Below are 22,086 nucleotides of genomic sequence, written 5' to 3'. Positions count from 1 at the left end.
TTAAGTATAGATATCGCTGTTTACGAAAAAAAATCACATGGAAAGGTTTTATTTATCGATGTTTAGTACACCTACGTAATACCATACAACATAATCATTTACAAAATTGTAGAAAGAACAGCTATCTTCTTTAAAAACACCTACAATAGTTGACATACCCTAATGATGTGTCGGCTTTTTAATTAGCCCTGATTAGTAATCCTAAAAATCAGCAAATGTTTCGCCAGGGCATCCGTGCGCGTTGACATACTAGTATTACCAATTCATGCTGCAATGATACATGTACATGTATGTCTTCATGTTTCAAATAGGGGGCCTATCATTTGCTGCTTATTTGTCACCTTTATATTACGTAAAAAGTCTATTTCCTACATATACCGCAATGCATGTTAGATCCTATAAGCATTACAGACAGAAGTGCGTGTGTTTTTTTATATTTATCAAAAATGTTCAAAGAAATTATAATTTTTTTTTGTTCATTTCTTCATCCGATCACAAACTGTGTAAATAATTCTTTTATTCAGACGTTGGGGGCCGCGCACTTAAAAGGATGAATATTTTCAAAGCAGTTCTGGTGGATTTAAAGGGACCGCTTTGAAATCACAAACCCAGGTTCAAAAGTGATTTTAGAGCTTTCATTAAATATTTTTAAAAGTTATTGACTATTTCATTTTATTATTTAGATAGCAAACTCTGTACATAGATTTCGTTGCACTCTCTTTTAAAAGCCTATTATTAATGTAATGTACCATGTTCAGCGAGGTATAGAGCCCTTGGTTTAAGGTAGGTTTCAGGTTGTTTTAAAATGTCATATAAGTTTTATATAATATACATTAAATCTGAAACAAGGCAATTTATTTAAAAAAGAAAAACTTGTTATCCAATGTATGTTTTAATTTGCAAATGTGACTTTTAATGATGATTGTTATGCTAGTTATCACAAATCTTAAAAATTTACGTAGGACAGTGCTTGCAAAGATGAATACGTAGCAATAAGGCCAGATTCCATTTTAGGATGGAAACATAGATACCACGACCTGTTTAATTTCAAAATTACTTCAAACTTCTGTGTCGTATTAAACATGTTTACACTTTCAAGAAGAAATTACAAACCTCACTGAACGGTCAATGTCCTTCGAATTAAAACAGTATTCAAGACAGATTTAATAGAACTGACCTCTAAAGTAGGGTGCATGCAGGCATGACATAATAGTAACAGCTGTGCGTTTGTAAAGTCCTCTAGAGTTATTATTTTATTGCCATTTTAAAAAACAAAGACGACTCGGATTTATTTCCTCTGTGCAGGATTAAGTACAGTGCACGCAGATTTTGTCTCTTTGTGTTGTGTCAAAACTTCCAATTTATCTTCTTTTTTGCTTAACTTCTAGACAATGTGGTAGCCAAGGCTGTAAAATCTCCTTTTGGAAAGAGAAATAACACGTGGTAAGAACTGGGATATTTCACACGTTTAAACTTATCATTTCTGTTCTGTACATAAAATATCAAAATTTCTTAATACTTAATTTTCTGTATGTTTATTTGCCCACTACATCGGGTTGTGTGTTTAAAATAGCTTTGTCATTTGTGAGCCTAACATGAGACATTAAGTATGCAATGAAAACTACAATTTTAAAATCAGATTTTTTCATTTAACTTACTTTACAAAGATAGTTTGGTAACCGATTTCTTTTTGTTTCGTGGTGGTTGATATCGTGAAATGTATCTTTATGTCTTTCTTTAACTTGTTGATGCCCCTTTCAACACAGGAAATGTATCTTTCCTGCCATTTTGCCATGGAAGATCAAAACATAATATTTTAAATGAAAAAAAACATAACAATAAACTAAGCAGAGAACTCTATTGATTTTTGTTTAATGAAACGTAAATATTTGTTACAGATACGTGATTTAGTGCTTTAATATCAGTCTGCAAACACGGTCGGTCTTTGTTTTTATATCATTACCATTTTCAGCAGGATCCTACAGAATTTCCGCAATTCTGCAGCTTTTTTCATTAAGTATATCTGTTGCTACAAATCAAAATATATCTTTTATCCTGTGAATTAGCAATGATCAGGACCAAATGGTGCAAAAAGGCTACCTGAAAAAAAAAACAGTCCAGTCTTACAATTATCTATTTTATAATCCACACGCACTGACCTTTTCATAGACTAAAACGTGCTGGCGTCGAAAAATTGTAGAGATGTCCACAATATTGGTCTCTATAGGTTAATAATTAAACATATGAGTACTATTTATCAATAGGCTAATTATTTAAAACCCGAGGGTGGACAGGGTATTTTTCAACGAATTTAATTTATACCTACTTGTATAAGCACATATACGCTTTATTTATTATTTGAGCCGATAGTGTTTTAATATGAACTTCAAATACATGTTTCTCTTGATTCTATGAAAATGAAGAAAATTTGAATAACACCCTTTTTAATTTTACATTATAATCATCAAGTAATCGAGAAGTATCAGAGATAAGTCGAGAAATTTTCCCCAAGTTGTTTGACGAATTAGTCTGAATTAAAAATTTAATAAACTGAATATTATTTATTCCTTGCTTCTTGCTTGAGTTCCTTGTGTTTTATAATGACCGATTACAAAAATACCTTTGTACATCTATGTAGTCTATTTGAATGAACATTTAAATGTTCTTTAACATATCTTTGCAGATAAAGATTTTATCTTTCTGCATTCTTACAAGTGGTTCCTATTCATAGCAATCAACTGGGCGAACTTAGGAGTAAGAAAAAATCGTTTATAACCTTACTCAAATATCCAATAAGTATATTTATGAAAAAAAAAATGAAACGAGATTCGTTATAAAGGACCAATGCATCTTTGTCTACGTGCTAAATGACTTTCTTATTTTCCAACAAAGACTGTAATTTTTAATCGATATCAAGAATTACCTTTCGGGGTTAAGGCATTCACACAGTGCTTGACAGCAATTTAAAATCTAGCCATCGATTTAGAAATACCACATCCTTGGGTAAATAGACAATCAGTGTATCGTTTTGATAGGTTACTCTAGATAACAATTGGGTCTCAAAGTTTTGTGAGGTGGATTTTGAGTAGAAAAAAAGTTAATTCTATATCCAATTGGCTTGGCTTTTCCTTCTGTGATACAAGCATCTTCAGATTGTTTCCTTTTTTCAATACAGGTGCAAAAGAAATATAAAACAAAGCCTGGTTAATCGCATGGTGTACACTGATTAAGTATGCCGAGGTATGTATATCTATGACAATGCTTGATTGTAAAATTGTCTCAGATTCTTTTTTTTAATTATTAGAAAAGAAGTTTTTTTAAATACTTCAAAATGCATTTCGATTTTACATGTTCTTTTTTTTTTAATGAGGGAGAGAATTAACTTATCTTAATGACGTTGTTATATGAATATGGTTATTTTTAAAATGGTTCCCTTTCCCATTTCAAAAGTTTACATTTATACTTTGTAAGAAATTGAAAACATTCGAATTCTATTACTGCTTTTGAATCGTTAATTGATGTGCTAATTGCCTAAAAAATGCATTGAATGTTTTCTGGACTAGACAACTCAAAAGACAAGAACTAGTCTATACTATATGCTGTATAAACTAATCAATAAAATTCAATGCAAAATTTTGGACCATAGTAGATGTTCACTTTTTTTCAATATGCAAAGCATATCATGTTAGTCGGACATTAGTTTTTACAAATTAAACAAAACATACATTAACTCATTACAGTTTTGTCACTGTCTCACATTAGAAAAGAAATTAAGACATTCATAGGTCACACAAAAACAGACCCATTTAAATTCATCAGAAGAAACAGAACCACGGATAATAAAAACTGACGTATTTTTATCAATAATGTAAACACGGACAAACAGTTTAAGCATTATAATATTAAAGACAAATAATGGAAGTAAACGCTTATTATGAATACTTTACTAACATAAATGGTCATTTTAATGAAACAGTGATATGTGTCTGAAATCCCCAATTTGGTTTACAGACATCAATTTTTGATGCATTAAAAATATTCTTTCAGTATGCAAAAATACGAAGTAAACAAAGTAACCTTTTCTATGTATGTTTTTATTTTTAAAAAAATGGTAAAATATGGTTTCATAATTCCATAAATAATTTAAGAAAAAAGCAATATTTTAAGGGAATATTTTGATTTTTAAAAAAAGTTTAGGATAGCCAAATGCTGCAGTGTCCTATGGAGAAACCTTTAGAAATAAAACTTTTTCATCCTAAAATTGTAAGTCTTGTTACTTAAATTGGAAAAATGCCGTCTATTTACAATTGTATCGAGTATGTCTTGTTTTTTGTTGTACAGATCTAAAGCAATGGACGTGATTGGTTTCACTTCCCGGCGATCCATGCTAGAAAGGGAAAAGGCGGTAGATGGCGCTCGCAATCCAGGTGCAAGTAAATTCGGACATTCATTGGCAGAAATCAACTCAAAAAAGGACAAATCTCTTGTTCGTGAACTTCGTAAAATAGAATGTGAATTTAAAAGCTTGAATCTTCAAATGAACCAACAAAAAAAGACATTTGTAAAATCTTGTCATGTCCTGAATTACGACCCAATCATATTAGTAGAAAGACCACCTTCACCCCAAATGAAGAAAAAGGCATTGGCAATGTCTATGGGCTTGGATGAGGATGAGTATAATGAACACTTTGAAAACGGAAAGGTTCCACATTACATGCACCAACTAAGATCAAAGCAAAGGACTCCATCTACCTTAAATACTATAGACGCATTTACTGTCACAAATAAGAAGAAAAAGAATATATGGGAAGATGCAGTAGACCAAAACGAGGCTCCAGTGTTCCATAGCACTGTCAGACCATGTTTACAGCTGACAAAACGAGAACAAACTGACCTACAGATGGGATGGGCGTTACATAAACCACGACTCACTCCAGACAGCGAGATTCAGAGGGAAGGACTAGAGGACTACCGAAAATCAAAAACCCCGCCTCGATCTATTACACCTAAGTCACGTGTCTCTACTGCCGAGAATCAAACCAATGCAAAATCTATTAAAGAAGTGCGCGATGTTAATGCTACTAGAAATACTCATGTGGATAGTGATGATGAATTCACACCATTCATTACTCAAATGGCAAAAGTCAGAAATCATAGTTCAAGGCCTAGAGAATCAGAAAATGTTCCAAAGGGATACAAGCGTGATCCTATTGTCGTTACTATGAAATCAGTGCGATTTTCTTCCAGTATCCCAAGTACACCTGTTCAAAAGAAACGTCCTAAATTAGCTGCCACAAAGATTGCATATTGATGAATTGTGAAATATATTTTTTGATTAAAAGAAATTGTACAATTTTGCACTGATTTTTTTAAGGATTATTTATGTTGACACCGTGTCATAGATTGACCTTGTGTTTAGGGTATATACACCTGATGAGTTTTACCTATACGTGTTTTTTTCCCCAAACGAAGTTGGGGAACATATTGTTTTTACTCTGTTTCTTCTTATTATTATTTTTCTTCTCGGGAAAATTTTGTCCGCGAATGATCTTGTAAACTACACATCCAATTTAGGTGAAATGTTTTTAGGGTCAGTAGACATGTTATGTAGATTTGCGGAACGAAGGTCATTTTGCGCGCACGTGCTTGCAAGAGCGTGCACGCGCAACACGTGAAATGACCGATTTAATTGATATAGGCGTAACTTTTTACATTTTTGATGAAATGCTTTGAAACTCATAATATAAGGATATATTAGTAGCATAGACAATATCACATGATCAAAAAAGCAAGATCTCACGCGCATGCACGTGCGCTTCGCTCTGATTGGCTGAAACTAAAGTCTCAATATCTTTCTTGTTTTTTGGCAAAATCCTTTGAAATTTTGAACATAGCCATGCATTAGGATATCCTACAACGTAATATATAGCAATTATAATAAAAACACGTGCATGCACACGCGCTGCAATCTGATTGGTTGAAACTTTAAATAGCTATAACTCCCTTGGTTTACAACCAAACGAGGTGGGATTTGGAACAAAGATAGATATAATGGACTTCTACAAGAAGGTATGGTCACCATGCACATGCATGCACGTGCGTGTACATGCGCTGCAATCTGATTGAATTAAACTTTAAACAGCTAAAACTCCCTTTGTTTACAACCACACGGGGTGGGATTTAGAACATAGATAGATGTAATGGACTTCTACAAGAAGGTATAGTCACTATGCTCGTGTATGCACGTGCGTGCACGTGAAAAGAGTAAATTAAAAAATACAATGGAATGAGCGTATTTTTTAATACTTTTGAATTAAACACTTTGATATTTAGTATATCAAAATATATAGATTGTGTAGACAAGATGATATTGTCATTACGCACATGCATTCACATGCGCACGCGTGCAATGCTAAAATTCGAATGAACTTGGTACACTTTTGGGTAAACGTTGTTAAAGTCTTAAATGCATAGAGTTTGTGCTATTTAATGAAGCCTCCAGGGAATATGGCACCAAAAGGGAGTTGGGGAGCGTTTGGGGAACATCTGTAACGGTCCCCGTTACAATTAGCACTAGTTTAAAATAATCTCACCTATAACATTTGTAGGTTCTAAATGCGGAAACCTATAAATATCAACAATATTTCAAAGAAGTAAGTTACATTTTGATAATTTATCTGAATTTCTGCATTGAAAAAAAAAATTAATTGCATGAGCACCACAGATATTCCATGTCCAGATAAGAAGAGATTATGTAAAATGTCCTGTTGATGTCCTCCACGGTGTTCTATCTATATGTTGTGTTAGAACTTAGTTCACGAATGACGAGCTTTATTTTAATTTAATTTCTAAAATAACCATAAAGGAAAATATAATGACGCCTCTGCATTTTGTTCGGCGAAAAGAGAAGAAAACACACAAAGATATTTATATCCACAAACTTACCTGAGAATGAGACAAGACAAATCTGGCTATTCGAAGCTTGTTTTTGCTTAACCTTTTGTACATGTATAAATCATAAAAAAAAAACGAGTGAGTGAAACTGTCATTTATTAAAATAACAAATGACTAAAACTAAAAAACTACATTACACATTACAAAAAAGTTGTAGAACAATTAATTGACTGGGCTTAAAACATAATTTACAGTTAATCACAAATTGACTAGTTAAACATACAGATTAGTTACATGACATTTTTTTCTAATCACATGACACAAGAACAGCTCTGCCAATAGTATAATGGTAAAAAACACTTAAAAAGCAAAAAAGATGTCTATTTAGCATGTTTTTTGAAATTTTCAAAGCTTCCATGAGTAATAGGATGTATTGGTAAAGAGAGGCCTGGAATGGATCTGCTCCAAATACTCCGATCATATCTTAAAACAGATTATATGTTCCGAAGCTAGTCTGGAAGTATGTTATACATTTCTTGTACGAGGGGCTATCAAAAAGTTCGTGGACTAGCGTCATTAAATTAAAACCGCTTTAAGTACATCAATGAATTTTTAAATATTTATTTATCATCATCTTTTCCATCTATGGAATAAATCACAAATCATAAATTTAATTTTTAAATAAATTAGTAAAATTTTTGTAAGCAATGGTATGTCCAGGCGGCGCAACCTCGAAAACGGCGTTTTTTTTCGATCTAAGTGTAACTAAGATAGACTATTTTGATATGGACATTTGACATCCAAAAATTCGGTTAATTCAGGTATGTGTTGGGACACTTTTGTTCCATAAAATATGAAATTTTTACCTCATTCTGGAAGTTCTATGAAATTTTATTGTAAATTTTATATGGAGTATCCAAACAAATAATGCCTTGAAAATGACGTCAAAAGGGATGAGGGGTTTCATTTTCCAATATTCTATAAAGTTTTGCCTCTTGAAAAACTGGTATACACCTAGGAAATTTTTAAACTGGCTACGTTAAAATTGCATCCAGATTACTTGTTTTTTATTGCCAAAATAGATTCAGAGAGAAAAGGGATGCAAAGGTAATGTCGATTTGTAGTCAAAGTTTGAAAAATCTATCACGTCAAATAATGACATTGATCATGTGTTTTATAGCTATATTGAACTCAAAAAACAAAATATGCTGGCACAGTCAAGCAAGGATGTATCCCAGTGTAAATTTGCGATAATATATGCACTGAGGGCTGCTGTTCATGACATTGTTAGGTCATAAAAACAAGGCTGGTTGAAGTCATTTAGAGAATCTCATCAAAATAAGTTTACGAAGTAAAACAATTGGACATTGAAAAATAATGACGTTGTCGGACGTCATGAAACTAAACGGCGACGGCGCCGGGTGATCATATAATGTCGTCTTTATTTTATAATAATTTGGGGACTAATGAACGTATCAAGCTAAAATTTTGAAGATTTCTTCATTTTTTGTTGCTTTATGTTTCTTATAAATTTTGTATGCTCATACACCATAGTATTAATTTTATAGCCTCAGTCCACAAACTTTTTGATAACCCCTCGTAAGATTGATGACGAACAGGCTTATATATTTACATGCATGTAACTATGTACAAGATTTTATCAGAATGTCTCTCAAGGAAAACTTATGTCACATATATATGCAGCATCTAAAGATATACGTGTATCTAGAGCATTTCACAAGAAAACACAACTTTTGCAAGTCCGATTGGTTAAACTTTCACAAGTTCTATGGTCGATACATTGACCTTGTCAGTAAATAAATCTATCATTAAGTGTTTTTTCATACTAATTGTTCGGTCATTATTGGAGTTTTGCGAGAAGTGCTGACTTTCACAGTTGACTTTTACTTTGACATTTACACCTTTGTTGTGGAAGGATGTAAGGAAATGGACATTTTTAATTAAGAAAACCTTAAGTGGCTTTAGGTATGATGTGACCCTATTGTGATGTACAGTAACATGATTTACCGGTATGTTATTGATCAACATAACAGAAGATGGGAGACAGAATAACATGATTTAAAATACCTCGTTCGTGAGGAGTAGTGTCTTCTTTCTATTGCATTTTCTAAAAGAAAAAAAAATAAGGAAGTAAAAACAAGTATGGCCAATGTGTGAAAAGAGGGGGTCGAGATTAGGAGGGCTGCCATTTCCTTCCTAATTATGGTAAACTGTGCTTTGAAATGACAATTATCGTTTAAATAACTGTTAAGCTAAATAATTATTTTTATCAAAAGAACAGTATATTGTCCTAGTGTAAAAGTAAGCCGTCCATTTAAAAGTCAGTGATTTTCACAAAAGTCCATTTACACACAGTCTGATATTACCGTTTATTCCCGATCATGACAAGTAGTGCACATAGGATTTGATCGATCGGCAGGGGAATGCTTACTCCTCTATAGCATCTTATCCAATCTGATGTTTAAAAGGTCCGCGTTTGTTCTGCTCCTATTTCGTATTGTTTAATAGACTTTTAGCTTGAATACTATTTGTTACCTCCATAATATTTATTTTAAGCAATTCTTGTTGAAAATAAAAAGGAAAATGACACCGTTTGCTTCTTGTCACAATCGGGAAATAACGGGAAAAACGTCGACAATTTATTGTGTTACTAATGGCTGCTAACAATTACTATGAAAAACGCCAGTTATAACCTCGACATTTAGATATATGGACAACGTATTTTCAAAAGCAATATTTATTTCCATTCTTATGTCGATATGTTATTATAAATATCATGGTGATCTTGAGATAAAAGATACCACAGAGTCTGACACATCAGTTTCATTTGGATATTTTACTTGAAAAGACATTAATTAATGGTAATCTAACGATCAAGCTCTATGATACACGTGATGACTTTAACTTTCAATCGTCAACTTCCCTTACTTATGCAGCAATTAGCTGCAGACTTGTAGCGTTATGGTCTTAAACATAAGCTGGTCACACGCCTGTTGACCATAACGCTACTGGGTACAGATCCCGTAATACAAAAAAATGTGCCATTTACGGCGCAAATTTTTTTGCGCGCTGCTGAGCAGAATTTCTCCACTTTAGAACATTGGTCAATCAACTCAACTACCTTCCACGTTCTAATTTTAGACATATTATTTAACCAATCTGAATGTATATACCTCCCAACCCTTAAAATTCGACTGCTTGATTTGAATTGTCTATCGTTTGTAGCCCACGACTATAAAGGATTGGAAAGTGGGATGCTCCCTCCTCCATGGTACCTAATCCCACCTTTGATGTTTTGGATGTCTGTGTGATTTTGAACACTGTTCGTTATCTCCATGTGATTTTGAACACTGTTCGTTATCTCCATAAGTTTCATCTAATAATAAAAATATATTTTTTGAACTTAGGATAAGTTCAAAGTAAGGTCAAATTCATATACGTTTTAATGCCTTTTTGTCCCCCGCTTGAAAAGTGGGGGATATTAATTTGGGTTTGTACGTCCGTCCGTCCGTCTGTCCGTCCGTCCGTCCGTCTTCTTTCTGTCTGTCTGTAACGCTTTCGTTTCCACACGATATCTCGAGAACCCTTTGAGCTTTTGCAATGAAATTTAGCATAGCAACTCCCTATGGACTAAAGAAGACCCCTATTGATTTTGAGGTCAAAAGGTCAAAGGTCAAGGTCATAAATAAGCAAATTCTGTCTGTTAAAACACTTTCGTTTCCACACGATATCTCTAGAACCATTTGAGCTATCGCAATGAAATTTTACATAACAACTCCCTGTGGCCTAAAAAAGAACCCTATTGATTTTGAGGTCAAAAGGTCAAAGTTCAAGGTCGTAAATTTATACATTCTGTCTGTGTGTAACACTATCATTTCCGGGCGATATTTCAAGAAGATTTTGAGCTTATGCAATGTAATTTTATACCAAAACTCCCTAGGACGTCTCTCGCCCCTCTCAAAGTGCCCCGCCCCGTTTGTTTTATTAGTATTTATAGTATTACATGTCGCTATTTTTAGCGCAGGGGCATGAGGAGAGTTATTGCGTATAAAACAGGTTCTCGGCGGACTTTATGTTCTTATTACGTCTATTAGAACTGTTTAATAAAGGCTAAATAAATCAGGCACCATGGATTGTGTAAAATTTTGAGAATACCGAACATGAAAACATGAATATATACATGTATGTGACTTCAGTTCTGCATATACTTCACTCCATGCGAAGCGCCTCCGTGGCCTAGCGGTTATGTCTCTCGCTTCTAATGTTAGAGATCCCGGGATCGAATCTCGGTCGAACCTTTCTTTTCTTTTTTTTTAAAATACTTTTTTTTTTACTAAATGATAGTATTCAGCATGTGAAATGAAAAATTTATGAGGTTATAAAATCATCATTACAGTGTGATAAATATTCCATATAAAAAGAATCTTCTATACACATGATAAAGAATAAGCAATCAAATCTTTATTACCGGCCGCCAGGAGGCGGTCGGTTATATGATCAATATGAAAGTTTGAAGTTGCTGTGCGTTTCTGCGGTGTTAAAACAATTTAAATAAAAATATTTAACATTAATATAATAGTATATTAAAACGAGCGTCTAAATGTTTAACAAGAACACACAATCAACATAAAATTATTTTTTTAAAGAATTGAGGTAAATCCTGATTGAGAAACTTAGACAAGTTTGAGGTGCGGAGAAAAATAGGACATGTGTTGAGCATAGTCTAAAGCAAAGATATTGCACAGTTTTACTTTCTCTATTTAAACAGGATTTGTTGTACGTATTTATTTTAAAATGACGTGTACACATGTACATTTATAAAAAAAATCAAAAATAATGGTTAAATGTTAATTCATCAAAAGACCTAGCAGGCTACAGAATATTACAAGATTTGGCCCTAGCAGACGAGGATAATGCACGTTTTACAATGTGCCAAGTATTTTCCCGCTACAACTCAAAGAAACTGAAAGAGAAGAAATGTAGTGGCGGATCTAGAGGGAGTTTAGTTTTTTCCTCTAAGTCTAAGAGAGAGCAAGGAGCTCCACATATTTGTTGCGTTTTTATTAAATTAAAACTACACTGCATATCTAGTTGTAGATTACATTAAACTTTAGTTTTAAACTTTTAATGTAAATGCCTCTTAATTATACAGGCCCGTGGTTTGTTGACGCAGAGGACCAGGGGTACTTTGCTTACATATACCTGTAATACTGAACATGCATATATGATTAAGAAAATCATGCAATGTCGTGCACAAGCGTTTAATGTCACGAGGATATATATTAACAGATAAATATAAGATATTTTAAAACAGATCACCATTTCAGTCTTTAGTTGCTTCATGAAAGGAACAATTAATTGGTTTGTGGCCGATTTTTGACGCTTGCGTCAATATATGTTTCTTGTATGCATATTGACATACATGTATTTTATTTGCTTCAGTATACATGTATACATTTAATAATTCTACAAATTCAGTCAGGGGGAGCCGACTTTTTCCCTAAGCGGGGGACACGAATTCTCTGAATTAGCTTGTTTTATTTCGTTTGCATATAAAGTTATTCTTTGTTTATATTTAATGTATATGACTTATTTCTAGTAACGATATCATTAGGCTACGGGAGTTGTCGCTCTTTGGATTTGTTTACCTCTTACTATACGGTAGTATACGGTACGTTGTGTTGTTATATTTTCTTAATTTTATATCTTAGAATAAAACAACTGATTTAATATTGTTATATGACTGTTGTTAGGAAACAGTAATTCAGTCACAAATGATAGAATTGATGTGAGATAGAATCAGACAAGTGGATTCAACATCGAAAAGTATTGAGGGTTACACTAATTACAGAAAAACCTCTTGGATTTTTAACACAAAAAACCTGTTAAACATTGGGAAATTACCAACGCTCAGTATAGTTCAACTTCTGCAATTTATATTATAATAACAAATACATATGAATTTTCGTTATACTTTGCCTATAGAATGGACAACGCCAAACCGGGGGATCTAAAGGTTGAAAAATGGAATCAAGAGAAGGATGGCGAGTTAACCCAGACTAACATGGAACAGAAACTCCGAAAACAGGGTTATAGATTCGTAAGATATGATTTTCCACCAGGAATAAATTTTCCAGAACACACACATGGCGTTTCAAAGAAAGACGCGATTCTGAAAGGAAAAATGAAGTTTTCCATGTATGGACAAACTGTTATTCTATGCCCTGGCGACATGATTCAGGTTCCTAATGGCAGAATGCACAGCGCTTCTGTAGTAGGGAATGATTTTCTTGTGTTTTATGACGCTACTATAGACCCCAATGCAGAAATCACAAAAGAAGAATTGGAAGATTCTTGAAATTCAAATTACAACACGCTCTGGTATTAAGGGTAAATGTAACTGGCAATTAACAGTCGAAGTCTTAATTGTTTGCTGTATTTTAAAATTTATTTATTCATTTTTTTTGCTTTAATTTTTATAAAAATCTCAACATTAATAAAAACATTATTTTCAATATTTGAATCTTTTATTGTTTGGCACACTCTCTCAAGAATAATTTGGTATCTTGTAATACAACAATGTTGTACGAGTGATGTCACAGAACGATTGTGTCGTCTACAAATTTCAATTGAAAAAAATCAAAAATATTTATTACTGTTTTAAAAGTTTCTAAAATTAAGTAAACACGACTTAACTTCGAATAGATTCCTATAAGTATGCTACTGTGAAAATTTATTGCACATAAGTTGTCATTTCAACAGAGAAATATAAAAACAGGCGGGCTGATAAAGGAACAAAATTGTTGCAAACGGATCCGAACAGTTTGTTCAAAGACGTATGTTGTCAATAAGGAACTCCAGCATCATATAAATATCAGCTTCAGAGTTCTTCTTTGTAGATTCAGAGTGAATTTAACAAAACAATTGTAAGACCAGTCACGAGAAATGAAGATTTCTGAGTTCTATTTTACCATAAATTGGATAACCTATAATTTAAAAAAAAATATATTTCATTATGAGGATTGGGTATATAAAATGTAGGTAAAAAAATGTATTTTTTGATGTTTTTGCCTTTAGGGGGAATATAATTATTCTAAATTTTCTTAAATTTCGAGAATCCAAACCTGATTTGCACCTCTTCTAAAAGAGGCTGTAGCTCTGTGCGTCTGGAGTTTCTCCTTGACAACAGATAATACTTTGGCAAGGATTAAAGATAGGGACTTGGAAGAGCATTGGCTGGATCCTGCATTATATCTCTGCTAGCAAGGAATTTAGGGTGTTAAGGAATTCATTATAAGTGGGACAATTTTTGTGGGATATTCATTATACGGTTTATTTTTTTCTTACTGGTGAATATCAAGCATCAGTAAAGACAATAGGTGTAAGTAACAGAAATTTTAGACAGAATTCATTACGGTTTACTTGGTAAAAAAAAAAACTATTGGGGAGGACTTCTTGATCTTTATACCTGTACACCTGTGGTACAGGTGAAAAATTAAATGTTTATGTCCAAGAGGCCCATCGAACCCCAGTGCAGCCGACCGTGCGTGTATGTTCCCGAATGTTGTCCCTTTATATCTAAATCCATTAACATGTCCGTATATATTTGATTAAACCTCGCTTTCGTCCAACACCATTACATACCTGCCCTGCTTTATGAGTTACTGGACTTCATATTGATTTAAAAATTGGACACAACCTTGACCGAGCACTAGCCAGGAATTTAAAATCATGGACTCTTCGACACCCTACTTCTTTTGTCTCGGTCTAAGTAGAAATGGATTAGGACAATGCATTGGTAAGGTTTTATTTTTTGCTTTCATAATATACTATTTACAACTGTTAAAAACTGAATAAATAAATCATCCAGTTCGTGTGACCCTCTCCGAGAAATGCATCTTGAATAGACACGTATGGTAAACATACATGTATACATACAATGACGGTCAAGTTTGTCCAGCGTATATATCGAAGAGAAGAGAAATTTCATCCTCATGTGATGTTAGTTACGGCATGTATAAACATGTAGTCAAAACGGCATTATTTATATATTGTGGATTTGAAATTTCAAATACATGTATGTACTGATGTAAATTTTGTCAATGCAGTATTGATGTATATGGCGGGTTCTTTGTTGCAGAGATTGACACAACTCTATGTTGAATTCCAATGCACGTTGTTGTAATGGTAACGTAAGATATTTTGCCAAGATGGAAATCACAGAGGGACCAGAGGGACGGAATAAATCATGAATCTTTTAGGAACTGCCGGAGCAATCTTTCTGGTTATTCTTAACATAGTAGTTATTGTAAGTAGCAGAGGTAAAAGTAGTTGAACAATAATAAACTTCAAAGTAAAACTACTGAAAACGTATATTCAACGTATGAAAGGATATTCTCTGCATTCTTGCCGTTCAATTACATATTTTTAAGACATAAGTTCTACTTTTAAGTTCTTGTTTTGCAAAAATAGCTTCTAGGACTTGGACTAATCATCATCGGAGCCCTAATTTACAAAGAATCTGGGCTAGTTAATGACGACATATCTCCTGTTCTGAACGCCATAACTGGTGGAGATTTTACCTTATCAGACCTCATCAAAATCATCGCTATTGTCATCATTGTCATTGGAGTATTTACTTTTCTGGTTTCGGGGACTGGTATCGTCGGAACCTGTGGACAATACCGGCCAGTACTCGTAGTCGTAAGTTGATGTTAAGCCGTTTTCAAACATATCAGAAGCTTTATAATTTATTTTAACATACAAGTTTAAAATTGCTGTATCTTTTTAAATTAATATCAATCCTCTTAAGCAATACTCTTGACTCTCAGATTATACATTTGCATTTGAATTCATTTCTTTCATGAAATTGAAAAACATATATTTAATAAATATTAGATGTAGTTTTTACTCTCTATTTGTGGTATATTAGTTATGAACGTTTTAAATAATGCAGAGAAAATGTTGATTACACATTATTATCTTTACAAACCAGGCACGTAGCAACAGGCCCCCCCCCATTTTTTTCCATTATTACCTTTACTATTGAAAATGTCCATTGAAAGGTTAGTCCCCCCCCACTTCTTACCACACTATAGTAATACCAAGGAAATGTAGTAGTGTATGCAAACAAAATTGGAAGTGAAACGAAGTTGGCCTTGAAAAAAGTTGGCCGCTACCCCCCCCCCCTTTTTTTCTTTTTGTTTGTCAACTTTTACAGGTAAGTAATAATAAAAAAATTTTTCTCTGGTTGCCCCCCTTTCAAAAACGATGCTACGTGCCTGCAAACAAAAGTAAATCCTGAATTTATATCTAACATCCCACTTGATAAAACATAGCAAGGGGACAAATGTTTGCATGTATGTATTCTAGCTGCAATAGTGTAGCCCTCTCCGAATTTTTATCTGATGTAAAAAAAAGGAGAGGGCTACATTATTGCAGCTAGTATGTATTCATGTATAATGGTAAACTATAATACATTATCTCTGATCAGTAATAAAAAAAAACTAGAAGAGCAATATGTATTTATTTCAGTATGGAGTGATAGTGTTTTTGTGTGGAGTAGGGGAAATCTGGGTTCTTGTGGAGGTGGCAAAGCTGAAAAACAAAGCAAGTATTCTTTATTTCAAATCAAACAATTTCAGAAATTTTGAAAAAAATTATGCCTTGTTTTTTATGAAACCTATGGAGATAACGAACATTATTCAAGATCAAAATTCCACAAAACAATACACAATAGGAGTAGAGCAAACATGGACCTCCAAAACATCAGAAGTGGGATCAGGCGCTATGGAGGGGTAAGCATCCCCAGCGGACCTGTCACACCCGCCGTGTGCTCCTTGTCAAGATCGGGAAACAATGGAAAAATCAGTAGTCAATTGAGTGTATAAATAATGGACTAACAGTTGTATGAAAAACGTCAGTCCCAATTTAACCCAATGATAAATTGTATTTGCTGACACGGTCATTGTATCGACAATGATGACTTTAAACAAGACTGCTGATACCGGGTATATTCTTGTTTTATCACCTTATTTGTTAATAATTTACCTCGTTTTAGAAATTGTTCATACATAGAGCATGTCTTTCGTATCGAATCAACTGAGATATATAAACTCCGTATAAGCAGGAGATGAACGTATAATGCTGCATAAGTAAGGGAAGCTGACGATAGAATAGGTGCAGATCTGTGTCGTTATGGTTTTATATATTTGTCTTTGTGCAGCTAACGATGGAAAAGTTCAAGTCATCACGTTTATCATAGATCTTGGTTGTTAGATTACCATTAACGTCTTTTCAAGTAAAATATCCAAATATGAAACAGATGTATCAGACTCTGTGATATCTTTTATCTCGAGCTAACCAGGATATATCGTATCGACATAAGAATGGAAATTACCACTGTTAATTGACAATACGTCGTCGATATATCTTAATGTTGAAATGAAGGCCACAGCAAGCCTTTTTTTTTTCTTCCACACATAAGATTGTGCAAAAATTCTGCTTCATATGAATACAAAAATAGTATTTAATTTGGTTGTAAGTATATTTTATTACATTTCACAGCTCAACGATGCTATCAAAAGAGAGTTGCTAAAGGTGCTGTCTTATTACAAAGGCTACAATATAGACGTCATCTCCATCGCATGGAACCTCATATTTTACCTGGTAGAGAATAACTCTTAAATTTTACAAACCATCATCTTTTTTCCTCGTAGACGTCTTGTGTAATTAATGCAAACAAGAAGAAGTAATTGAATTTCTTTTTACCCTTTAAAAATATGTGTTTTTATATACGAGGGGTGATCAAAAAGTTCGCAAACTAATTGAATAACTTCCATACAAGAAACAATATTTGGTTTTAATGTTGATTATATTTTAAATTAATCCTCCCCGATTTTAATGCACATCAACCACCGTTCTGCGCATGCGCGAATCACGTGATATTGGCGGTCACGTGACCCCCTCCGTAACGTTCTGTCACAAAAGTTAAAAGATTTTTCCGAGTTTTATATTTCTTTCCATGTGAGTTAATTTTTATGACAAGAACAGTTAATTTGTCAGAAATGGTCATATCTCGGCAACAGAATAGGTGGATAATAACATCCTTTCCAAAAATAAGCATGGCGACCATTAAAACACAAATCTTCTGTCTCAGGAGAGACCTTTATTCAAGGTGGATAGAGAATGGGTGCATCCTTTTTATCATATCTGATATGTTTAAAATCTAAAGTAAACGATATCTTAGGTATTTAATACTTATATCATTGTTCAAATATTCAACTTTTTTCAAAGTGGTAATTGGAGGTCTTTTATAGCAAATTGCTTAATTAAAAATACATATCTTTTCAAACTTGCTTTCACTGGGCAGGATGACAAGTATCATTTTTAACCATCAGCCTTCCTTCACTAAAACGATTAATCCAATCATTAATTGAATTTATAGGAACTCATTTATCTCAATAAACTGTGTACAAATTATTATATGATACTGTAGAGGGATTTCTAAGATATTACAATAAATTGTACAGTCGTTTGTTGAATGAGTTCGACTGAGACAACCATTTTTCGTCAAAAGTGACCTAAATAGTGACGTCATTTTCACATTGTGACGTCACAAACAAGGAGAGAAACTTTATTCAGCATATGCTATTTATAGACCTTGTGTATGGCTATGTGTGTACCGAATTTCATTCTAATCTGAATTGTGGTTTTGTAGATAGAGAGAGATAGTTTGCGAACTTTTTGATCACCCCTCGTACTTACATTTTCAGCAAAAAGGAAAATGAATGTTTCCAAGTTTCTATTCCTTTCGCACTGAACAGAGACAGAGAGTTTTATTGCCTTTTATCTTTTGTTACTATCGGATAAATTCGATTTTTATCTGTGCATCTTTTTTGTTCATTCTAAGTCCTGACTTTTTCTTCTCTTTGTAGTTTGAGTGTTGTGGAGTGAACAAACAATCTAGAGTAGATGACTTTCAGTCAACAGCGTGGTCTAGAGGAAGTGACGTCATTCCTGGGTATTGTTGTAGAGAAGCAACTCTTCTTACGGCATCTACATTGAATGGAACTGCATGTACAACAAATCCTACATATCAGAATGCTTATGTAGAGTCTGTAAGAAGAAATAATACCTTCAAATCTTACTTTTCCAACAGTCTGATTCAATTACATCTATGTAGGAAAATTCTGTAAAACCTTTAATATACTGTACTTTTCTTTCTTTTGTCTGGTTTAATACACTTGTAGACAATATTAGAAAAATATGAAATTATTAGTAATTTATCTCATATAAAATTGTTACTTATTTAACATCAAAATTCAATTAAATATTGTGTTCATTGAGTTTCATTGCAATAAGCTATGTGTTCTCTTTCGCATAGAAAAAATCTTAAATTACTCAAACCTTACAATATTTGACATGATTATCTTTTTTCACCTTTCTTTACTTAAAAGAGAAATATTTTATTCCAATTGCAATCTAAGACCACATGTATTATGCATGTTGTGTACAGTTGATCATAAGTTCAAACCAATATAACTGCAAACTCTTCAGAGAATATAAATAATTTGAAGTTCACTGTTTCAGGGTTGTTACGACTTTCTCAATGACAGACTTACAAGCTATAGTGACGGTGTGATTTCTGTCGCTACATTCATCTTACTCACAGAGGTACGTCTTTTCTACGTAGTCAAACTAGTAAGCTACTCTACACGTAAATGAAAAAATAAACATGGGCCTAATAAGTTTCACATTATATAATGTATATTTTCAGGTGATGGCCATTATTGCTTCCCTGATTTTGTTCTGGCAAATAACTGTGGATGTGGATCGAAAACGAGGCGCTCAGAGATCAGGAAGAGTCGCTGATATTTCACTCAACCAGAGAGCATACCAGGTCGGCAACCAGTCCGGACAGGAAACAATAGTTATTTCAAATACAGCCAATGTTTGAATGTTTCAGAAATTTTTTTTACTTCCGTCTATACACACATGTAGAGTGCAATGCTTCTTGTTTCGTTGTTGAGAAGAAATGAACAAACAAGCACTTTCTGTGATGATAGGAAAAGCAGTAATTAGGATCATCAGTAAATTAGAGAATGCTGTTTTAAAATTGGTGATTTTGCATCCGTTATTTGAATCTTTGTTTTATTTTTATGGTAATTGGTAATTGTTCTTATTGAAAAATATGTATCTTATCTTTTAATGTAGAGAATTTCATCGCATCAACACCTAGTGAAGATGAAGTTAATGAGTGGTTAACGTTTACAACACAACTGCTTCACTGTTAGTTATATCATGAGAGTATTTTATATGACGAGCAAGATAATATTCAACTGTTATTCTATGCATGTGATAAAGAATAGGGCATTTTCATTAAAAAGAATATTTAAGACTTAGTTTTTTTCAATGAAACGTGGAGATAACGAAGTGCATTCAAGATCAAAAGTCCATTAAACAATACAAAATAGGAGCAGTACAAAACGGACTGCCATGGCTGTGTGTTCCTTGTCATGATCGGGAAATAACGGAAAAATCGTCAATTCAGTGTATAAATAATGGACTCTAACAATAAGTATGAAATACGTCGGTCAGCATTTGACTCAATGATAAATTGTATTTGCTGACAAGGTTATTGTATCGACAGTAGAACTTAAGAAATGATGACTTTAAATAAGACTGCTGATATTCTTGTTTCATCAACTTGTTTGACTTTAATTTACCTCGTTTTAGAAATTATTCATACGTAGAGCATGCTTCTGCGTATCGAATCAACTGAGATATATAAGCTCTGTATGCAGGTGATGAAGGTATATTGCAGCATAAGCAAGGGAAGATGACGATTGTAAAGTTAAAGTCATCACGTTTATCATAGAGCTTGGTTGTTAGATTACCATTAACGTCTTTTTCAAGTAAAATATCGTATCGACATAGAATGGAAATTACCGTTGTTAATTGACAATACGTCGTCGATATATCTAAAAATGTCGAGTCGAAGGCCACAGTAAGTGTTTTCTTCTTTTCATTTACAAGATCTTGGACAAGTTCTGCTCCATATGAATACAAAAATAGGTCTGCTAATAACGGGGCGCAATTGCAAACAATAATCAACTGATTTAACAGCCATATCGTATGATATAATCTGAAATTGTTTTAAGTCTGGTATCAAGTGTATTGGGGTTTAAAGTTAAAATTGAAAACGGTCCTCAATAATTTTTCGTGTAGCTTATATATATCTTTCATGATCACTAATGACATGTCTGATCAAATTGTACAGCTAAGGTACTCAATTTTTCCCTCGCCGTGTGGTCGGAATGGCTGACAGTTAAAATACACAGCCTAACCTCTCCATAAATTATGCACATTCGCTCGAATAATGTTTCTGCAGTAACAGTCTTATCTTTGCCGAATGCTTGTCGAACTAAAAATGTAATCTAATGATTGACACTGTACAAACTTTAAAGAATTAAAATATGCAATCAAAAGGGTGTATAACTGACAAGTTCTGCAAATATTTACTTTCACATCAAGCTTAATATAGTTTTGTTTTTATCAGCCTTAATTAATCAATCAGGCACATGTTAGAGGTTTCCAACAGAACGCCTTCTTAGAATTTAATGGTAAAAATGTAAGAATGCTTTTAAATAGGACTCTTTTATCTCAACTCAACCAAAGGCTCTAATAAGCTTTTCTGATGGAATGTTAGCCATCTTTTGTCTGTTGTTCTCTTTTACGTTTTCTATTTTTCCTTCTTCAAACCAGTATTCGATACTAGTACGCAAGAACATGTTCAACGTAGATCAACTTTAAAAACGAGTAAGCTTTTGACAAACAAGTTGATGAAACAGGGATATCTCAACAGTCTCGATTAAAATCACCATTTTTAAAGTTCTGTGGTCGATCAAGGACCTTGTCAGTAAATACACTTTCTCATTAAGTAAATTCTTGCTGACATTTTCAAACTAATTGTTAGGTCATAATTTCTACGAGGTTTTCTGTTTAGCCGATTATGACAAGGAGCACACTGCAGATATGGCCGATCGACAGGAAATGCTTACTTTCTGCAGATTGAAATTCATTTAAAACAATTGTGGAAGGATACAAGTATATATTTCATTTATTTGTCAGTTGTATAATACAAAGTATTCAAAGTACAAAAATATAGTG

General features: G+C 33.3%; 3 protein-coding genes across 3 annotated transcripts; all 3 read left to right on the top strand.

Annotated features, from left to right (window-relative positions):
- The first annotated feature begins 723 nt into the window (after nt 1-723).
- On the top strand, nt 724-5,357 carry LOC134256074 (uncharacterized). The gene is made up of 4 exons (XM_062738670.1): nt 724-783; nt 1,389-1,443; nt 3,176-3,240; nt 4,342-5,357. The coding sequence occupies exons 3-4, from the start codon at nt 3,233-3,235 to the stop codon at nt 5,309-5,311; spliced, it is 978 nt and encodes a 325-aa protein (XP_062594654.1). The 5' UTR covers nt 724-783; nt 1,389-1,443; nt 3,176-3,232; the 3' UTR covers nt 5,312-5,357.
- Nucleotides 5,358-12,901: 7,544 nt separating this feature from the next.
- LOC134256125 (uncharacterized) lies at nt 12,902-13,273 on the top strand. Its single transcript, XM_062738733.1, has one exon. The coding sequence runs from the start codon at nt 12,902-12,904 to the stop codon at nt 13,271-13,273; it is 372 nt and encodes a 123-aa protein (XP_062594717.1).
- A 1,054-nt stretch (nt 13,274-14,327) lies between these two features.
- On the top strand, nt 14,328-20,278 carry LOC134256073 (tetraspanin-9-like). Its single transcript, XM_062738669.1, has 8 exons — nt 14,328-14,713; nt 15,056-15,223; nt 15,388-15,618; nt 16,450-16,524; nt 17,482-17,583; nt 18,852-19,034; nt 19,507-19,590; nt 19,694-20,278. The coding sequence occupies exons 2-8, from the start codon at nt 15,164-15,166 to the stop codon at nt 19,871-19,873; spliced, it is 915 nt and encodes a 304-aa protein (XP_062594653.1). The 5' UTR covers nt 14,328-14,713; nt 15,056-15,163; the 3' UTR covers nt 19,874-20,278.
- Nucleotides 20,279-22,086: the final 1,808 nt, after the last annotated feature.

The sequence above is a fragment of the Saccostrea cucullata genome, unplaced genomic scaffold (assembly GCF_032062105.1).
Source record: "Saccostrea cucullata isolate Sc308-1 unplaced genomic scaffold, CSIRO_AGI_Scuc_v1 ctg141, whole genome shotgun sequence".
In the NCBI taxonomy this organism is placed as follows: domain Eukaryota; kingdom Metazoa; phylum Mollusca; class Bivalvia; order Ostreida; family Ostreidae; genus Saccostrea; species Saccostrea cuccullata.
The sequence above is the reverse complement of the archived record's forward strand: the minus strand, read 5'-3'. Positions and strand labels throughout refer to the sequence as shown.